At 35.6% G+C, this 20,966-nt stretch overlaps 2 protein-coding genes across 3 annotated transcripts in view; one reads left to right on the plus strand and one right to left on the minus strand.

The window, feature by feature from the left end:
• The window catches only part of LOC125231475 (semaphorin-5B-like), a 66,040-nt gene that overhangs the window by 22,403 nt on the left and 22,671 nt on the right, over positions 1–20,966 (plus strand).
• On the minus strand, positions 10,839–19,348 carry LOC125231464. 2 transcript variants are annotated; one of them, XM_048136939.1, is made up of 9 exons: positions 19,162–19,348; positions 18,383–18,507; positions 17,496–17,606; positions 17,207–17,416; positions 15,773–15,944; positions 15,149–15,354; positions 14,733–14,877; positions 13,552–13,694; positions 10,839–13,042 (listed from the first exon to the last, which is right to left on the minus strand). In XM_048136939.1, exons 1-9 carry the CDS (start codon positions 19,268–19,270, stop codon positions 12,713–12,715), a joined length of 1,551 nt encoding a protein of 516 aa, XP_047992896.1. In that variant the 5' UTR covers positions 19,271–19,348; the 3' UTR covers positions 10,839–12,712. The 2 variants fall into 2 exon arrangements, with proteins under 2 accessions (XP_047992896.1, XP_047992905.1); XM_048136948.1 differs by lacking the exon at positions 17,207–17,416.

A 20,966-nucleotide genomic window follows, 5' to 3' on the forward strand; every position in this document is an offset into this window, starting at 1 on the left:
CTCGTCTCAATAATTCTATATTTATTAACAGATTGCGCATCACGTATTAAATTAAAAAGTGGTGCCATCTATTGAAACTCAACCCGGGACATTCCACCTTAAATGCAAACTCTAGTAAATAAATAGCAATCGATTGTCATAGGTAACGTAAACCGCTTACAATTCAGGAGCAGGGTTTACTGGTGAAACCCGATAGATCGAAATAATTGTGTCCGTCAGGATCGCGTGAACGATGTCTGAATCGTCACAAAATTTGCACCAAATAACTGTACCTAAACTGTACTAAACTGTACCTATAGCGAAAAAAACTGTACCTCAAGCAATCACGCATTAAATAAATAGCTACATGGACACGCCATTCTGACGTCAGGTTGGCGCGCATAGCCGTGTATCGCCCCAACGTGTGGGAACTATGTTCTGTATCATATATCAATAAACTAATAATAATAATCTATAATGTGCATTTATTGCATGTATTACGAGAAAACAAGCGCCTGTTGCAAATTGATAGGCAAAACATACATAATAACATAATGAGCAGTAAATTTTTTTGTCGTTGATTTGACCGATATCACGTGTGATTTAAATATTATTTTTGGCAGTTTTATGAAGTACAGTTTAGGTACAGTTTATTGATATATGATACAGAACATAGTTCCCACACGTTGGGGCGATACACGGCTATGCGCGCCAACCTGACGTCAGAATAGCGTGTCCATGTAGCTATCTATTTAATGCGTGATTGCTTGAGGTACAGTTTTTTTCGCTATAGGTACAGTTTAGTACAGTTTGGGTACAGTTATTTGGTGCAAATTTTGTGACGATTCAGACATCGTTCACGCGATCCTGACGGACACAAATAATTTGTCCTTGAAATAACATCATTGTGAAAATTGCACATAGTTCGAATTTCAAAAACCTGTTTGCTCAACTTATCGGGTTTCACCAGTAAACCCTCGAATTTATGTACATATAACAACAGTTCCGATAACATTCCAGGCGCCGTAACCGAATGGCATTTTTACGACGCGAAACGAAAACTGATATTTCACCAGAAGAGGCCGAGGAATATTAGTTGTGGTTGAAATTTAACAAAGAACCATGGATTGACATTTTGGATAAGTGGAACCAGAGATAGTTACATTGGGACACTTTTGCACCTAAGTGTATTCTTCAACCTCTTCTGGTGCAACAGTATACTGGAACCTGATTAAGTAAAATTACCCACATGATCAAAAAATAATACAGTTTACAACAATTGAAATATACTTAAAATATTGCTGGAATACTTATAGTAGTATTGTTCATGATTAAATTTAATTATCGTTCAAACAGACTGACAAGTTATCATCTGAGTACATATAATAAAAATTGTCGTAGATATCAATGCAATAGTGTACCAATGGCTAGTTCTTCGCTCGTTTTGCTCCGTTCGCTTTTTTAACTAACTTTATTTACGCAACTATGTACCTACTTTAAAATCGTGACATGATTTGTTTAATTATAACTGAATTGTAATTTTTTTTGTCATTGTATTGCAATTGACTATGAGACATAGATTTTTCAAATGGGGCGAAAAATAAAAAGAGTAACATTTTAATGTTTTTGTGTCAAAATATCTACTACAATCTCTATTATAATGTAGATAACTTGTCAGTCTGTTTGGAAGATAATTAAATCATAAGCAGTAGGTACTACTATAGGTATTTCAGAAATATTTTAAGTATCTTTTAATTATTTACATTTGATTGAGATAGTAACATTGGGACACTTTTGCACCTAAGTGTATATAAGTTGTGGTTGATATTTAACAAATAACCATGGATTGACATCTAGTTCACCAGAAAGGGCCGAGGAATATTAGTTGTGGTTGAAATTTAACAAAGAATCATGGATTGACATTTTGGATAAGTGGAACCAGAGATATTAGTAACATTGGAACACTTTTGCACCTAAGTGTATTCTTCAACCTCTTCTGGTGAAATATTAGTATACTGGAACCTGGTTAAGTAAAATTACCCACATGATCAATAAATAATACAGTTTACAACAATTAAAATATACTTAAAATATTGCTGAAATACTTATAGTAGTATTTTTCATGATTTAATTATCTTTCAATAGGGGCGAAAAATAAAAAGGGTAACATTTTAATGTTTTTGTGTCAAAATATCTACTACAATCTCTATTATAATGTAGATATAGATAACTTGTCAGTCTGTTTGGAAGATAATTAAATCATGAGCAGTACTACTACTATAGGTATTTCAGAAATATTTTAAGTATCTTTTAATTATTTACATTTGATTGAGATAGTAACATTGGGACACTTTTGCTCCTAAGTGTATATAAGTTGTGTTTGATATTTAACAAATAACCATGGATTGACATTTCGGATAAGTGGAACCAGACCTGAAAATACAGACTGGCATTTATTTTTGAAGAAAAATACAAGACAGGATATCCTTACAGAATGGTCTAACCTTAAAATGAGCATAGGATATATATTAGTATGCTTTGTACTACTCATACTGGATTCATTACTTTGTTTATTTTCAATAACCTTTATACACAGAAGATATCTTCCTGTCATTTTTGTTGTGCAAGTCATAGAAAACGTTGTATGAATTGCCATACACTTAAACATTCTAGTAAGTATTATACATTTATAGCGTTAAATAATTTAAAGTACACATCGACAGCTTTTAGCAGCAGTTGGTCTACCTTGTAGAGAACTGATTCAACTGCTACTTAGAAATGTTGCAAGTCCCTGCTCGTTGGTCCTACAGCTATGCGTGATACTCTGCAGCCGGACCACCTCGCTTTATTGTGCTCAAATCACAATGGTGGAATGTACCCCTGTTGTACCTTTTGTACCTCGTCGGAAATTACATGTACCTCTGTAGTTTGCCGGAAATATGTGTTTAAAAGGGATCTGGCTGCAGAGTAGTACTCCCCAGCCAGACCACGTCTGTACCCGCTGATATTACTAAATTCAAGACATTTATAATTTAACACTAATTTATAAGACCACTTTTAATAGAAATAAACAACTTATTCAAAGGTAAACAACAGGTTTAGTCGACTACAAAGGGAACGGATGTATCTATGTTTTCACCTTATTGCATTGTAATAAAGTGAAAAAGTGGATTCATCTCTTTGTAGTCGACTGTACAGTCATGCGATAGTTAAATTATACCATGAAGTCAGTGATATCAGCGGGTATAGACGTGGTCCGGCTGGGGAGTACTACTCCGCAGCCGGACCCCTTTTAAACACATATTTCTAGCAAAATACAGAGGTACCTACATGTAATTTCCGTCGAGGTGTAAAAGCTACATCGGGGGTACCTACATTCCACCACTGTGATCTGAGCACAATAAAGCGAGGTGGTCCAGCTGCAGAGTATCACGCGACAGCAATCACCAGCGGTTGGAAAGTGGTTCCTTTCGCTTGTGCATGTGCAAGAATATATGTTTTTTTCTTCTACTTTCCGACTGGGGATGTAATATTTCTACAGTAATTATCATGTAAATAACTATTCATTTATAGCGTTAAATAATTTAAAGCACACATAGACAGCTTTTAGCAGTTGGGTGAATCAACTTTTTCTTGCTTTTTGCAAGAATTGCCCATACTTATTATTAGCTCTACTTTTGTGAGTTTTAACCTGGCCATCGTGAATAAAGATCCTTATTTTTATTTTACATTAAGGGAATAATTAAAAAAAAAAAAATTTACAATTAAATCTATATGTGACCCAGTGGAAGAGACACTTTTCATACAAAAGTGAGGGACAGCTATGTCCACTGGGTCACTGCTCGAAATAAAGTAATAAAATAGCAAATCCTATAAAAACTTGATGTATTGCATAGCTTGTATATCTGTTTTTAATATAATAAGTATAAACTAATTACACTAAATACAAATTAAATTTTCTGACCACATGTAGTCGAAGTATGCGTAATTTTGCTGGCAAAGAAAAGTTGATTCACCCAGTTAGTCTATCTTGTAGAGAACTGATTTAACTGCTACGTAGAAATGTTGCAAGTCACTGCTCGTTGGTCCTACAGCTATGCGTGATACTCTGCAGCCGGACCACCTCGCTTTATTGTGCTCAAATCACAATGGTGGAATGTACCCCTGATGTACCTTTTGTACCTCGTCGGAAATTACATGTACCTCTGTAGTTTGCCGGAAATATGTGTTTAAAAGGGATCCGGCTGCAGAGTAGTACTCCCCAGCCAGACCACGTCTGTACCCGCTGATATCACTAAATTCAAGACATTTATAATTTAACAATAATTTATATGACCACTTTTAATAGAAATAAACAACTTATTCAAAGGTACACAACAGGTACAGACGACTACAAAGGGATGTATCTATTTTTTCACCTTATTGCATTGTAATAAGGTGAAAAAGTGGATTCATCTCTTTGTAGTCGACTGTACAGTCATGTGATAGTTAAATTATATCATGAAGTCAGTGATATCAGCGGGTATAGACGTGGTCCGGCTGGGGAGTACTACTCCGCAGCCGGACCCCTTTTAAACACATATTTCTTGCAAAATACAGAGGTACATGTAATTTCCGTCGAGGTGTAAAAGCTACATCGGGGGTACCTACATTCCACCACTGTGATCTGAGCACAATAAAGCGAGGTGGTCCAGCTGCAGAGTATCACGCGACAGCAATCACCAGCGGTTGGAAAGTGGTTCCTTTCGCTTGTGCATGTGCAGGAATATATGTTTTTTTCTTCTACTTTCCGACTGGGGATGTAAAATTTCTCCAGTAATTATCATGTAAATAACTGTTATATCTCACAGTCAATTGCAATACTTTTTAAGATAGGGAATTTTATCCTCTTTGAAATCGGTATAGCAATAGTTTGAATTATATTTATGGTTTGATGTTATTACAGAATTCCGATTCAATGAAATAGTGTACCAATGGCTAGTTCTTCGCTCGTTTTGCTCCGTTCGCTTTTTTTACCTAACTTTATTTATGCAACTATGTACCTACTTTAAAATCGTGACATGATTTTAAGTGTTTAATTATAACTGAATTGTAAATTTTTTATCATTGTATTGCAATTGACTGTGAGACATATTTTTCAAATGGGGCGAAAAATAAAAAGGGTAAAATTTTAATGTTTTTATGTCAAAATATCTACATATGTAGATAACTTGGCAGTCTGTTGGGAAGATAATTAAACCATGAACAGTACCACTATATAGCTATTTCAGAAATATTTTAAGTATCTTTTAATTATTTACATTTGATTAAGATAGTAACATTGGGACACTTTTACACCTAAGTGTATATAAGTTGTGGTTGAAGTGTATATGTCACCGTAAAATTGTAAAAACGGTTAGTTTTCACTAGCGAGATTATAAACTAACGAAATATTGTGAACCGTAACGTACAGTTCACAAGTTGACGGATTATTTTTACGTTAGATTATAATCTAACGAAGCGAACCCGTCAAATTGTAAACTGTCATGGCGTCGGAACGTGTTATAGTAGATCGTTCACAGTTGGCCACAGAGTGACACAATAGACACTGCAAATACTGCAATCACAGATATCAATCAAAAACCTTAATTAAACTTTTATCGTCAAAATTAGATATAAATGATATAAAGATGTTTAAGGAAACGGTCGAACTTGCCAAAGAAACAAAATTGTCAGTTATTTTGCTTGTTATGTGGCAGTTTAATTTGTATATTTCTTGCGGTTTAATATTCAGTTTTAGCAAAAAGTCGTTAGTTTATAATCTAACTAGTAAGATTAGGAACTGACGAGTTATTGTGAATCGTAACGTTCACAATCTAACGGATTATTTTTCGTTCGATTATAATCTGACGTAGTGAAACCGTCAAATTGTAAACTGTCATATGCGTCAGAAGCTAGCGCTCTGAATGGTGTTTATTGTTAGATCGTTCTGTGCCCATAAAGTACTTAACATAAACAGACACCACAATCACAACAAATTTTAAAGGGCCATATGTAGGTTCTGAAAAACGAATAATACAAGTGCGAAAAAGAGGAAGTTGGAAACGAGTGTCGATGAATCAAAACAAAAGAAGTGTAATGTACCTATACTACTACTAATTGACATCTGTGATTGTAGTGTTTATTTATTTTATGTTAAGTACTCTATGGGCACGGAACGATCTAACAATAAACTGACAATTCAGAGCGCTAGCTCCTGACGCATGTGACAGTTTACAATTTGACGGTTTCACTACGTCAGAGTATAATCTAATAACGAAAAAGGATCCGTTAAATTGTGAACGTTACGGATCACAATATTTCGTCAGTTCATAATCTTACTAGTTAGATTATAAACTAACGACCTCCCATGCTCGTGCGGGCTCGTACCTGGTGCAGAGGTTGTATATTAGGGTGGAGCGAATTTAAAAATTTTGGAAATATGCAATTGAATACCACTAATGCGTAATTTTTTTCAGATTATGAGATAAATATACTTTTTATATTTTGGCCCTCTACCATTAATTTAGTATAATTTAGTAAAAAATATTTTTTTTTTAATTTTACATATTTTTTTACATTTATATATTAAACACCACCTTTGGTGTCAGAAATGATTTTAATTTCAGTTTTTTTTACGTTAAAACATTTTTTTCTGAGACCTAAATTTACTATAAACTTGGAATTTTCCAAAAAATCCTATTTATATATAACTCGTGCTTAAAAAAATATTCTAAGCATGTGACAGAAAAGCTATCAATCAAAATAAACTCATAGTACATTGAACAACATATCAGTCCAACCAAATTTTTTGGTTATAACGCTTCAAAGTATGCTTAAATTGCCCAATTAACGCCTAAAATGTCACTTTTGGTTATCATGTAAAAGTAGGAAAAATCAAGAAAAACGCAAAAACCCAAACCAATTTATTTATATCCTTGTCCTTTCATATAAAAGACAACCCAAAAAATAAATTGTACTTGTTACTTCGTTTATCGTGTTTCGCATGATAACGTGATTATTGAGTTAAAAATGAAATATTGAATTATCATTATTTACTATTGTTTAATAAATTTAAACATTATTATGGTTAAATTCACTTAATAACAGGTTTTTTTATATCATAAATTAATAATAAAAAATAAAAATTGACATCGGACATATTTAATTTATTTGTTAATTTTACCTTTTTTTTTTGCCTTTACGGCTGGTAGAGGGCTAAAAGTAGTACATAATTTTAAATTTGATACCAGAAATATAATCTACAATTTTTTCCACAACTTTCGATACCTATTCCGTTATGAATTTCTAATTTTTAATTTTCTCCATACAAGCACGCTCCACCCTATTGTATATTGCCATCCAACGTGGCAATGCGGCAAGTTTGATGGGCACCTTTGCACCCGGTACAGCTCACGGAGGTCTTTTTTATTAATTGATATAGTTTAATTTAGTTTAATTTAAATATTTTAAGGTACTTTAGTTTTAATTTTTATATTTTAATTGTTTAAGATTGTACATACATACTAGTCACTTTTTAATTATTTAATTAAACTAACGACTTTTTTTCCAAAACTAAATATTAAACCACAAGAAATATAAACCACATGAAATTATAAACTAACGGTTTTTACAATTTTACGGTGACATATATATAAGTTATATTTTTTTCTTCAGCAATATATGCCAGTCTGTATTTTCTTGTCTGGTTCCACTTATCTAAAATGTCTGTCCATGGTTCTTTGTTAAATTTCAACCACAACTTATATTCCTCGGCCTCTTCTGGCGACAATAAAAGCTCTGGTAGCCTAGTGGTAAGAGCATGTGACTTTCAATCCGGAGGTCGCGGGTTCGATCCCCGGCTCCTACCAATGAGTTTTTCGTTTACATGATAAAATACAGGATATTACATCCCCAGTTGGAAAGTAGGACGCTGCGCTCTCAAAAATCGCGCGCGTCATCTCTAAGAATCGCGCACAGAATAATATTTTTGTTGCAGAACCAGAGTGAAATTAAAACCAAACTGGAGCAATACCAGAAAATGCATCTAGCCAGAGGAACCACTTTCCAACCGCTGGTGATTGCTGTCGGACCAACGAGCAGGGACTATGTTGCAAGTCCCTGCTCGTTGGTCCTACATAGCAGTAGTTTTTTTAATTTATGCAACTATTTACTTTGATAAGTGGAACCAGACCTGAAAATACAGACTGGCATTTATTGCTGAAGAAAAAAATACAATCCTCGATATCCTTACGTAATGGTCTAGTCTTAAAATGAGCATAGGATATATATTAGTATGCTTTGTACTACTCATACTGGATTCAGCGGTATTGAAATTAACTATTTTCATTACTTTGTTTGTTTTCAACTTTGTGTTAACATTTATTTACATGATAAAATACAGAAGAAATATTACATCCTCAGTCGGAAAGTAGGAGAAAAATCATAATTTTGTTCCTGCACATGCACAAGCGAAACTAATACCTACCGCTACCGTAATCAGTAGGGTGTTGCTTATTTCATAAGAGTTAAAATGTTTTACGTCTCACCCCCTCAAATTTTTCTCTGCTACTAAAAAATCATTGTATTTTTTTTTTTAATTTTCCGTTATATTTTAGGGGTCGCTACCACATATCGAAAATTTTGATTCTTCATACAACATATAGCCGGGTTCGCACTGGCCGCACGCCTCGCGCGCAAAACATCCGTGCTCATGCGCGCACGTTTGCCTCGCCCGAGCAAATTTGTTTGGCAAGACGGCGACCTTTTGAATAAGGAAAAAAAGAATAGTAAATCGTTCACGATTTACGGCAATAAATATGTGCTCTCGTGCAGAAATATTTGACAGCTGACCGAGGGCCGCCATCTTGGCGAGCTAATTTAAAGGAGAGGCAAACGTGCTCGCATGAGCACAGACGTTTTGCGCGCAAGGCACTGCCTCGCAAGGCGTGCGGCCGGTGTGGACCCGGCTATTTTGTATGAGGTATCAAAATTTTCAGTGTGTGGTAGCGACGAAGGTATCCAACGGAAAAAATTGAAAAAAAAAAAAATACACGTTTTTTAGTGGCAGAGAACATTTTTATGGGGTGAGACATAGAACATTTTAAAATCGATAAAATAAGCAACACCCTAGTAATCAGCTAAGTATTAAACTGTATTATTTATTGATCATGTGGGTAATTTTTCATAACCAGGATCTGATAATGATATTTCACCAGAAGTGGCCGAGGAATATTAGTTGTGGTTGAAAGTTAACAAAGAACCATGGATTGACATTTTGGATAAGTGGAACCAGACCAGAAAATACCTATAGACTGGCATTTATTGCTGCCGGTAATAAGATAAGCATTTGGCTAATTTTTTATCTGGCTGCAACGATTGCAACGGGCTTCGTTTGAAAGAAAGTTTAGTTTATGTTTCAACTATATGTACGTACATGTGTAAAACATTTTGCTTACAAAATTATATTTTTTGCTTTAAAAAATCTGGAAAAAATATTTTATGTATGTAGCAAATGGGTAGTCAATCATAGTATATAGAATAATAATAAATGTGGGCAGTCATTCTGACGTCAGTCACTGCATCTGATGATGCATTCCTCAAGTAAATGAAAAAAACACAGTTTCGTTGGATTACGATACGAAGTATGCAGGACGCTTAAAATTTTAACATAATATTACATCTTTTTAATCAAACTAGACTAGACATAATCAGGTATCCATAGTCTACATACATAAAAACATAAAGGCTACGTATCGAGCACATGAAACTACTCAAGTTTCAGTGCCACTCTTGGCAAATAAGGGGTTGAATGAAAACGAAATTGTGACATTGCGGTGACAGGTTGCCAGCCTCTTACCTACGCCACAATTTAACCCATATCCCTCAATCGACTTTTACGATACCCACGGGAAGAAAGGGGTGGTGAAATTCTTAACCCGTCACCACACGGGAAAACATATAAACACTATATTTTTTAGCTTGACGTCATTCGTCTGTTATCGGCACCAAAGTTTCGCTCCCTGGCCATTATCTCTGGAGTGAGCGACTGATGCATAGATAAATATCGTGTAAGTTTTTATGCTTCTTAGAATAGTTTTAGTCCTTATTAATCTTTTTTTTATTTCACTATTAGGAACAAATTAATTTAAAAGAATTGCTGAAAACTACAAATTTTGGTGAACAGTAGAATATTACATCAATCAGTATAAAAAAATTGCCCGTAAAGATTTTGACACTAAATATATTTGATTCTGCAGTAAGAGTCTCCATTAGACATAATATGACAATGAGTTGGTGCGTAAATCAGATCTTGTGGCATAATTAGTTTATATAAACCAGTTTCTCGTTGATGTAGATGGTGTGCTTGCAAGTGATAATTGAATCCGATGTAATCAATTTGTTTTGTTAGAAAATAAATGCTTTTACTTGATAGGGAAACGCAAATAAATTTTATCTTTAAAAAATTGTAGCATGTCCTATTAGAAATTATTAGAATCATTCCTGGTACATATTTTATACCGTTATAATAAACCCAATTAAAAGCATTTGCTAAATTGACATCGTCAGAAATTATATCATCTTTAATATATTCATAAATACTATTCAGTGTGTCAGATGTCCTAGTACCCAACTCGATTCTTGTTTCACATCCTTTTCCAGTGTAAAGTCTGTGAGCAAGAGTCAATTGTTCTTTTATTAATAAAGTCAATGGCAAATTTTTCCTAGACGTTATAAGAGATGCCGTTCTTTTCAATTGTTTGTGTTTGGCTTCGAATCGCATACACCATGTTAGTCTTAAAGGTCCTACTTGCTTTACGACATGCGGATAATGTACCATAAAATGGTGCTTCGGTTTTAAGTTGTCGTGAAATAGTTTGACATAACTTTCGTGATGTTCACTTATTAAGGTTTCTAAATACAATAGTGTGCAATTATCGATATCCCTACAAAGTAAAATGTCAATAATTTCTAGCAGTGTAAGAAAGAATTGCCATACTTTGTCATCTTCAGGTATTAAGTCTCCCACCAACAAAGGAAATATATGTACAAAGAACATCATTTCAGATGCAGACATATTAAATTTGCTTTTCATTAAATGTTCATGTTTTATTATTCCACATCTATCATTTAGCTCACTAGGTCCGTAGTCAAATAATTGTAACCTATTATTCAAGTTGACTAAAGTGAACAATGTTATGCTTTCTGTAAAATACAGAATAATGTGAGTCAGATCATAATGACAAACGCCTTCAAATATATCGTGCATAATGTCAACACATAAATTATCAACAACATGAAAACTGCTAATATCATTAAATACACACTGTTCACTTATACCTGTCATTGTAACATTGTTGATTTCGACATCAGTGCTATAATTGTGTTGGTTTCGCATTAAACCGTCATCTTGCTTACATTGTTTTCCCATTATATTTTTATGAGCCTTACATATTCTACAATAATAGTTACTAGAAAATGATTTAGCAAAGCCCAGAACAGTGTTTAGTCCTAAATTATCCCCAATAATCATCCCTAGTATAAAATATACTTTAATATTACCTTCACTGGTTTCTAAATCTATGCCGTCTTGTTCTAAACTCTTCAACTCCCTTATAAGTTCGTAATAAATTGCAGCATTTCCATGACTTTTGCTAGACGATTTATGTAACATTGCAACAAATATATTTTCTAATAGTGAGGCATGATCTGCTGACAACGTTGGAAATGTGTAATAGGTAGCAGCAATAGAATGGATTCCAGCATGACTACCGAGGGGGTTATTGCATTCGAAATCATCAAAATAGAGAAAATATGGAATGTATAAGCTCTTTTCATCCATTTTTCCGACCATTTTTTGTTTCCAGATATTACCTTGAATAAAATTTGATATAGATTGGGTGTCAGGAATACTAGAAGTGCTGAATTTAAGAAAATTTGGAAGTTGGAATATTTTTTTTAAAACTGCTCCTAAAGGTACGATCGCTCCAGTTTCCGACTTAGGTCTTAGCATTATCGTAGAATTTCCTGTATTTACAGTTACATTTTCATTAATTGTAAATTTTTTTGGAGGTACATAAATATTAAGGTCAGAAAGATATTTAATGACTTGGCTTTCAGTATCCAAGCCGTCAAAAGAATGGGAAATTGCTTCAACTATGTTTTTATTCGATGTTTGGTCATTAGGTGAGAATTCAGACAATATAGTTCCAATGACACCAGTTACTAGTTCTGAAACGTCGTCCATAATTTTCCTAGCGCATTTACGATTTAAATAAGGATTGCTATACAACGATAATGCAAATGCTGCAGTAGACTTCCGTAAACTTTCTTCTTTATTAATTAAACTTTCAGATGTGGGTTGCAGACTACTACAGCATACATTAACGCTACACGTATCCGGAGTATTATCTATAACGTTCTCAGTGTTAAAGTTAAGTGGCGGGTTAAATTCTGAAGATATGTTCCGGTCCGAGACATTATGACTAATTATATGACGACGAAAGGAACGTAAACATTGAAATTCTCTGAAACAATTCGATTGTGCACATCGATAAATCGAGTTATCATATAGATCGTGACTAAATTTCAAATGGTGAATAAGATCTTGATGGTTTGCTGTTTCAAACAAACACTTGAAACAAATAAACATCGTCACTAGACTACTATCCCAAACCACAAGAATTTCTTTAGTTTTTGAAAGATACCTACTCAGTTACATCAGATCCGATATGAAACAATAGACACAGGAGATCTTCTTGTCATTTTTGTTTTGAAAGTCATAGAAAAAACGTTGTATGAATTGCCATACACTTAAACATTCTAGTGGGTACTGCAAATTTACAGTATTAAATAATTTAAAGCACACATCGACAGCTTTTAGCAGTTGGTCTACCTTGTAGAGAACTGATTCAACTGCTACGTAGAAATGTTGCAAGTCCCTGCTCGTTGGTCCGACAACAATCACCAGCGGTTGGAAAGTGGTTCCTCTGGCTAGATGCATTTTCTGGTATTGCTCCAGTTTGGTTTTAATTTCACTCTGGTTCTGCAACAAAAACATTATACTGTGGGCGATTCTTAGAGATGACGTTCGGTGCTGATGTTTTTTACTACTTTAAAGCTCGGCCACACTAGCGCGTTTTGAGAGCGAAGCGTTAGCGGAGCACAATGGTGGCGGCAGGGCTCAGATACCGGTTAAATTTTCAAACCGTTTTTAAGGGAGCGCTTTCATAAAGGTTTCGTTCGATTAATCGGTTTAGAACAGAATAAACCGGTTTATTCCATAGCATGATAGGTAATTACAGTTCTAACCAGAGAGAAGATCGCGAGCGTTTTCAAAGCGGATCGGCGGCGCATGCGCCGTTCTGTACATGGTAACTTGTAAGCCTATATTTTGCAAATGTAAACTTCTAATAAGTTTTGAATGACACATAAGAAATCAAAACAAATTTTTGGAATAAAACGTAGAAGATATATATATTATAACAATAAATTATATGCGACCCGATCTGAACCCATCCCGGATAACTTATTTACTCTTAATACAGTACTCACCGTAACGTGTAAAATAAATGAATTCTGCGACTCCACAATGCTGGGTTTGTAAAATCGTTTTTTTCCATTTTCTTTTATTGGCACTTTAACCGTAGGCGGCATCTTGTACGACATTAATTTGAAGAAAATGTAGTCTCTGGCATCTAAATGAAACAAAGAATAATTATAAATTACTTATGAAGATTATAAGTACTTATATACATATGGGCAAAGACAAGCAGTTGTGAGATATACACGTATGTGTCTATAAAAAAAAGTAGGCATCTATAAACACCCAAGTACAGACGTACAACATACTTAAATACACATGTACGTACAGTCCGCTGCAGACACAGAGAACCTCCTATAGAGTGGCAGTCTTGTATATTTGGTTCGCGATACGAGTCACCAGTGTTTGGGGTGCGAGGAGCGGGCGGGGAATGTGTTAAGCGCGCTGTGATTGGCCGTTTCAAGGACGGCGGGCAGTCACGCCAGATGAAAAGGGACAGAAGTATGACTGTCCCTCTACTGACGCGTAAGTGGCCAATGTAAGTTGACCTATGCCGGCTCTGAATAAATTATAAATATGACTTATTTGTGGAATGTAATGCCGTCTGTTTTTAAATTTGAGCTTCTTGTTACCTTTCCACACCATTTCACACTACAGGTGGACATCTTTAAGGCATCAAAATACCCTTTTCCAATTTTTTTGTGCGAAAAACACGCGCTGCTTTCGGGTCTGTTACTTGGTCGATACTGATCGGGCACGGCGAGCGCCCGCGCTTATATCAGTGCAAATACTAGGAAGGCTGGCCACCGCGAGTCGTCTTGTAATAGATGTCTATAGGGGTTGGTCTGTGGCTGCAGAGAAAAGTAGACCCCCTTGCATACAAATTTGTATGTTTTATCAGCCATACCCTCTGCAATGAAGCCCAAAATAAAGTTACAAATTTGTATGCAAGGGTGTCTACTTTTCTCTGCAGCTGACTGTACATAATGAAACGTAAACTAAACTATTTTGGGGCTTTGTTGCAGAGGGTATATAGCTGATAAAACGCTATAGCTGATAATAAATATGCTAGAAATCGTTATACATAAAACTATTATTACTTAAGGCACTGGTCCCACCGCGAGCTAGTAAACTATGAGCTGTCGGCTATAAAAACGAACAAAAGATAATCACTCCCACATAAATAACTTACCTTCTTCAAGTTCTTCATCCAGTAAATTGACATCAGGTGATTTAAGATTTTTCAATATGGGTCTTGCTTTTGCCATAAATAATGGCCATTTTTTAAACAAATTAAGTTCGCAATGTGGATGCATAGCGTCAAAATCTGCTTCAACCTGAAAGCCATATGACGCATGTGAATCCAAATACATATCGATGACGTATAGGCTACTTGACCCTTTTTTATTTTAAAGTCTGTCTTATACATATGATTAAGTACTGTCCAATTAACCGAAATAAAATATTACTACCATATTTTATTATAAATTAATGACTTAAAAACAGCAACAAATATTTTTAAAGTTTACTTTTACGTAATCGTAATAAGTACTGAAATGGTTAATTTGAATACCGCTGAATCCAGTATAATACAAAAAAAAAACATACCAATTTATATCCTAGGCTCATTTTAAGGCTAGGCCATTCTGTAAGGATATCGAGGATTGTATATCTTTCTTCAGCAATATATGCCAGTCTGTATTTTCTCGTCTGGTTCCACTTATCCAAAATGTCTGTCCATGGTTCTTTGTTAAATTTCAACCACAACTTGTATTCCTCGGCCACTTCTGGTGAAATACCAGCAGCACTGGAACCTGGTTATGAAAAATTACCCACATGAACAATAAATAATAAAAGCTCTGGTAGCCTAGTGGTAAGAGCATGCGACTTTCAATCCGGAGGTCGCGGGTTCGATCCCCGTCTTCTACTAATGAGATTTTCGGAACTTATGTGCGAAATGTCATTTGATGTTTGCCAGTCGCTTTTCGGTGAAGAAAAACATCGTGAGGATAAACGGGACTAATCCCAATGAAGTCTAGTTACCCATCGGGTTGGAAGGTCAAATGGCAGTCGCTTTCGTAAAACTCGTGTCTACGCCAAATATTGGGATTAGTTGTCAAAGCGGACCCCAGGCTCCCATGATCAATAAATAATAATAGTATACAATAAATAAAAGAACCATGACATAAAACCTCTATGAATACACACATCAAATGTCATCAGTATGCCTACCTGGAATGTTATCATCGTTGGTATCGGAACTGTTGTCACTGCTGGTGGGTAGTGGTTTTACTCCAGCTTTCCTTAGTACTCTTATCTGATTACGGTAGCGAGTAGGTAGTTTCGCTTGTGCAGGAATATATGTTTTTTCTCCTACTCTCCGACTGGGGATGTAATATGTCTCCTGTAATTTGTCTGTTTCATTAGATTGTTTATTAAGGGCGAAAAGGAAAGGACGACTGCTAAAGCGAGCCTATATGCTTTAATGGCTCAAGTTTGCAATCCTTTTACCGCCCGGGATTTACACAAAGTTTTTAACACTCTTGCAAAGTAAATACTTAAATTTAAGCAAAATAATTCTTAAATACGGTGACATTTTAAACATTCTTCCGCTATATTGTAATTTTTTGACAGATTAGGCATCAAAGGTACAGATCCATCGGCATTCAGCCACGACGGAAAAAAAAAGTGTAAAATTATTTCAAATGGCTATAAAATTTATCAAATTAACTACATATTTGAAACATAAACAAATCATCTAATATATTAACATCCCTATATATATTATAAAGTAAAAACTCATTTATTTGTGTAATTATTTTTAATGGGGACTTAATAGCGTATAACTGACTACATATTAAACTGACCTCCAACGTTTCAGGGACGGCGTTGTCCCCGTGCTCTCGGAGAACTACTACTCACTTTTTAGAGAAAAACCGCCTGTTGTTACTACTACTACAACTACCACTAATATAACTACATACTAATACGACCAGGGTTCGAAAATACGCTACAATTTAACCCATATCCCACAGTCGATTTCTAAGACACCCACGGGAAGAAAAGGGGTGTTGAAAATTCTTAACCCGTTACCACACGGGCAATCTTCTTCTATTAACAGGCAAAATCAACAAAAACACAAAATCTTTGATATATCGTCGAACCCAGCTTGATGTATATCTATTGATATACAGAGTGTTTTTTTGTAACGTGGAACAGTATGGGGAAATCGGAAACTATAGAAGATACAGGGAAACTGTCTAAGGAAACATTAGGTATTTTTTTGTGAAAACAATTTTGGAGTAGGTATAGTCAAAGTTTTGGTCAACTAAACAACGCGGTGGTAACATGGAGGTCCTTAATTCTTAAATTAAATCCTTTTGATATTAAATAAAACGTTCCAAATTCAAATGTCATGTTCTAATAATACTTTTTTTTTTTTAAATCTTTATTGTTACAAAAGGAAGGGGTTTTGTCACTAAGTGTTTCCTTAATAGACAGTTTCTCTGTAAGTGTATCTTCTATGGTTTCCGATTTCCCCATACTGTCCTACTTAAAAAAAAAAAACACTGTGTAGTGTATATCCTCGAACCCTGAATACGACGCGACTTCTACCTACTATGTCACTACTACTACTACTTTGCGAAAATTAATACTTATTTGAACCTTGTATTCCGAAGGAAACAGCTTTACTATTTGATTGGACAATGTGTCAAAATCTTGACTGGTCATTCTTTTGTAGCGTTTGATGTGATATTCTACAATGATTCGAACTATTTGGTTCCTTGCTGCATTATTGAGGGGCTTGTCTGGAGATGCAAGACACAGTTCGCCAAAACTTGTAGTTTTCAGAATATCTTTCAAATCAATTTGTTCCTAATAGAGAAATAAAATAAAATAATTAGATGCAGGAATAAAACTATTCTCGACGTAATTAAAATGCATAAAAACTTACATGAGATTTCTCTGTGCCCCATTCACTTATTCCGGAGCTAATGGTGCTTGACGGCGAGCTCGGTGAAACCAACTCATCGCTTATTGAAGCTGTATCTTCAGACGCAGTTTCCTGGAAAACAAATGGTAATTTTTTTACAAGATAATACAAAACAAAGTGCCTGAATCCCATTATGGTAGGCAGAAATAATAAATAATAAATATTATGGAGACACTTTACACAGATCAATGCAGCCCCAAACTAAGCGTGCCAGGAGTATGCCAGGCGACGACAAACATACTTATAATTATAGGTAGAAATACATACATAATTGAATGATGAATTATGAATATGTACATAAATAACATCCATGACAGGAACAAATATCCGTGTTCATCACACATGTAAATAAATGCCCTTATCGGGATTGGAAACCAGGACCATCAGTTTAGACCACTAGCAACTACACCAGACCGGTCGTCTCTACAGAACGCCAACAACTATGATACAATAAATGGGTGTTTGTTTAAATATTATATTTGTAAATACCATAGAACTAACAAGTCCATTTTGAGAGAGTTTAGAATCTCCAAGCACCTTTCAACCATGATGCTGCAAAAAGATCCTCAAATCATTTGGGCATATTATGCATTCCACCACCATTTCCATTAGTCATGTAGAAGAACACGATACAACAACACACAAGTACATTACGATACGAGTGCGAAAAAGGAAGTTCCTTTTCGCACGTGTATCGTACGACGTTTTTCAGTACAGATGGCCCTCCGAAGTTTCGACCTAACAAGAAATGAAGCACTTCTCGCACTAGTGTGTAAAAAAAAACACCATCTCTACTGAAAAAATAATTTCAGCACGAGAACATAATAATCAGCTAGGTAAATACTTACATGAATAATCCCACGTATTTTTTGGAGCCCTTTCTTGAATAAAATCCTTTCTTTTAAATTTGGCACTAATTCCTTTAATTCAGCGTCCTGAATCTCTTCCATTAACGTGAAACCAATGTCATTATCTAAAAATAACCACAAAATTAAAATTTTGAAAAACCCCCGACCGCGACATGGTGGACCGATTTTCAAGAAACATGGCTAAGAACACTCCCGACTAACTCAGCTTTCAAACAAAAAAACTAAATCGAAATCGGTTCACCCGTTCGGGAGCTACGGTGCCACAGACAGACACACACACAGACAAACAGACAGACAGACAGACAGACAGACAGACAGACACGTCAAACTTATAACACCCCGTCGTTTTTGCGTCGGGGGTTAACAAGAGACGCCATTTTAGTTTGCTAAAAGTGACAGTTTGGTAACATGTACCTAAGAATTACTTTTGTTGATTTTGTAGAATTAAGTATTTTGTTTTGTAACCGCCGCATGTTTGTGTCTCTACAAACATAATTTTTAAAAATATGATTAGTCGTAAGTTGTCTAATTCTTAGATAAGACCAAGTGCGAACAAACAAGTTTAGTCCTTACTAAAGTTCGTTCTGGAATTCGTACATTTTTAAATTACGTAATATTAAAACTCAATAGGATCCAAGCATTATAAAAGAGAAATCACATACTTACTAGTGCCTACAATACATACATTGATCACACAATTAGATACATAATTAGATAAGTAGGGAATAATGATGCAATAATTATTTTAAAAAACACACCCGCGAAACGTTGTATAGTGGTTGGAGATAAACCCCATTCATTTAGATAATTTAATCCTATAATCCTGTTGTCTTCTTCTTCGCTGCACACTTCAGCGGCTTCTGCCATTTTCGACACTAAATTCTACAACAACACCACACTAAAACGGAATAAGCCAACATGTAATTTAACAACGGCGGTAATGGCGGCCGGATCGAACGAGCGTCAGTCACGACTGTTACGAGCAAGTGCTGTCCTGTCGGCGTCGGCGACGGCCAGGGTTGCCAACCGTAAAGCAAAACTTCCTCGTACGTTTCAGCTAAAATTCTCGTATTTAGACTTTCAAACCTCGTACATATAAAAAATATTAGTATTATGCATCGAAAACGTGTTTAAAATAAAATTAAGCATATTATACTATCGGGACCACTCCGTAAAGTACCTAAGAAATGATCGCACCGCATCGCGTCTGTGGATTTTTTCACGTAAGTGATAGCGATAAAAAAATAACACTTTCTCGCTCTCACTTTCGTGAAAACATTCCAAGGTGCGGTGCGGTGTGGTTGTTGAAGCGATAGCTGCCATAGACAATCATCGCGTAAATGGTGTAAAAAGATGCAAAATGCTAATAATATATATCCAATTGGCCATATTATCAAAATCTCGTACATATTTGTACGAGGTTAATAGTATCCTCGTACCTCGTACGTAAGACCATAAATCTCGTATTTGTACGAGGAACCTCGTACGGTTGGCAACCCTGGCGACGGCGACGGCCTACACAGTGATGCCAGGTGCCGTAATGCAAAAAGCGGGAGCTGCACTTCTGAAACGCGGTGATTTTTAAATAAGGATTCGGATTTATGGAATACCCAATGTTGAAAACCCGTAGAAAAATCATAATAAATTCCAATAAACATTAATCGATTATTTAAATAAGTGAATAAAAACTTTTTAATAAAAAAAGATACCCGACTTCAAAAGGGATGAAATAAAATACTTATAATATATATATTTTTAGACTATAAACATATATATCCATTGGTAACGCATATACTTAAAAAAAATATTTTATCTACCCAAATACCATAAACGCTATATAATGCGTTCAAATATCATAGGCAATGACCAGGCAGGCAAATATGGTCGCGCGATAAGTGATAAAATAGCAGGCCGTCCCTATCGCACTATTTGTAAGTGCGATAGGGACGGCTTGATATTTTATCGTCTATCGCGTGACCATGCTTCCCGTGCAACATTACCAACCAACAGAAATAAACGGAACTGTTATGTTAACATTACCTACTGAAAACAGTAGGTTATGAGTTTAAATTTGCAACAGCTGTCAAGTTCAAGTGAGTGTGCTATCTATCTATATAATATAAAGCTACAACCCGACTGACATTTTTCCAAAAATAGCCAGAAGGAGGTTCCGCGGGTGGCATTGTTTGGACTCCAAACGCCGTGTCTTGCGTGGGTCGCGCGACCGTCGCCGTCGCATCGCCTACTTCCATAGATATCGAAGGTTTGATTTTGTGGCGTCGCATCGCCGTCGCGCGACCGTCGTCCACGCAAGCCACGGCGTAACCCCGGGGTGCGTAGCCGAATGGCACAAAAACTCACGAAACGCTCACGAAACGAAACGCTAGTAGATATCTATCTCTATCGCTCTCGCGTATTGGCGCGACAGAGCCAGACTAAATGGCGCGGCGTTTCGTTTTCGTTTGGCGTCGGAGAAATGCCATTCGGCTACGGGGCCTGATTCGTCAGTTCCATACTCCATAGTCTCCGATCCATTAACTCACCGGCCTTTTCAACCCTGACT

The sequence above is a fragment of the Leguminivora glycinivorella genome, chromosome 1 (assembly GCF_023078275.1).
Source record: "Leguminivora glycinivorella isolate SPB_JAAS2020 chromosome 1, LegGlyc_1.1, whole genome shotgun sequence".
Classification (NCBI taxonomy): Eukaryota; Metazoa; Arthropoda; class Insecta; order Lepidoptera; family Tortricidae; genus Leguminivora; species Leguminivora glycinivorella.

Coding starts and splice junctions, on each gene's coding strand:
- LOC125231464 (XM_048136939.1), bottom strand. CDS start 19,270: ATGGCAGAAGCCGCTGAAGTGTGCAGCGAAGAAGAAGACAACAGGATT. Junction 14,878..15,148: donor TGAGCCTAGGATATAAATTG/GTATGTTTTTTT, acceptor TATGGCTTTCAG/GTTGAAGCAGATTTTGACGC. Junction 13,043..13,551: donor CATTTATTTTACACGTTACG/GTGAGTACTGTA, acceptor TTTTTGTTGCAG/AACCAGAGTGAAATTAAAAC.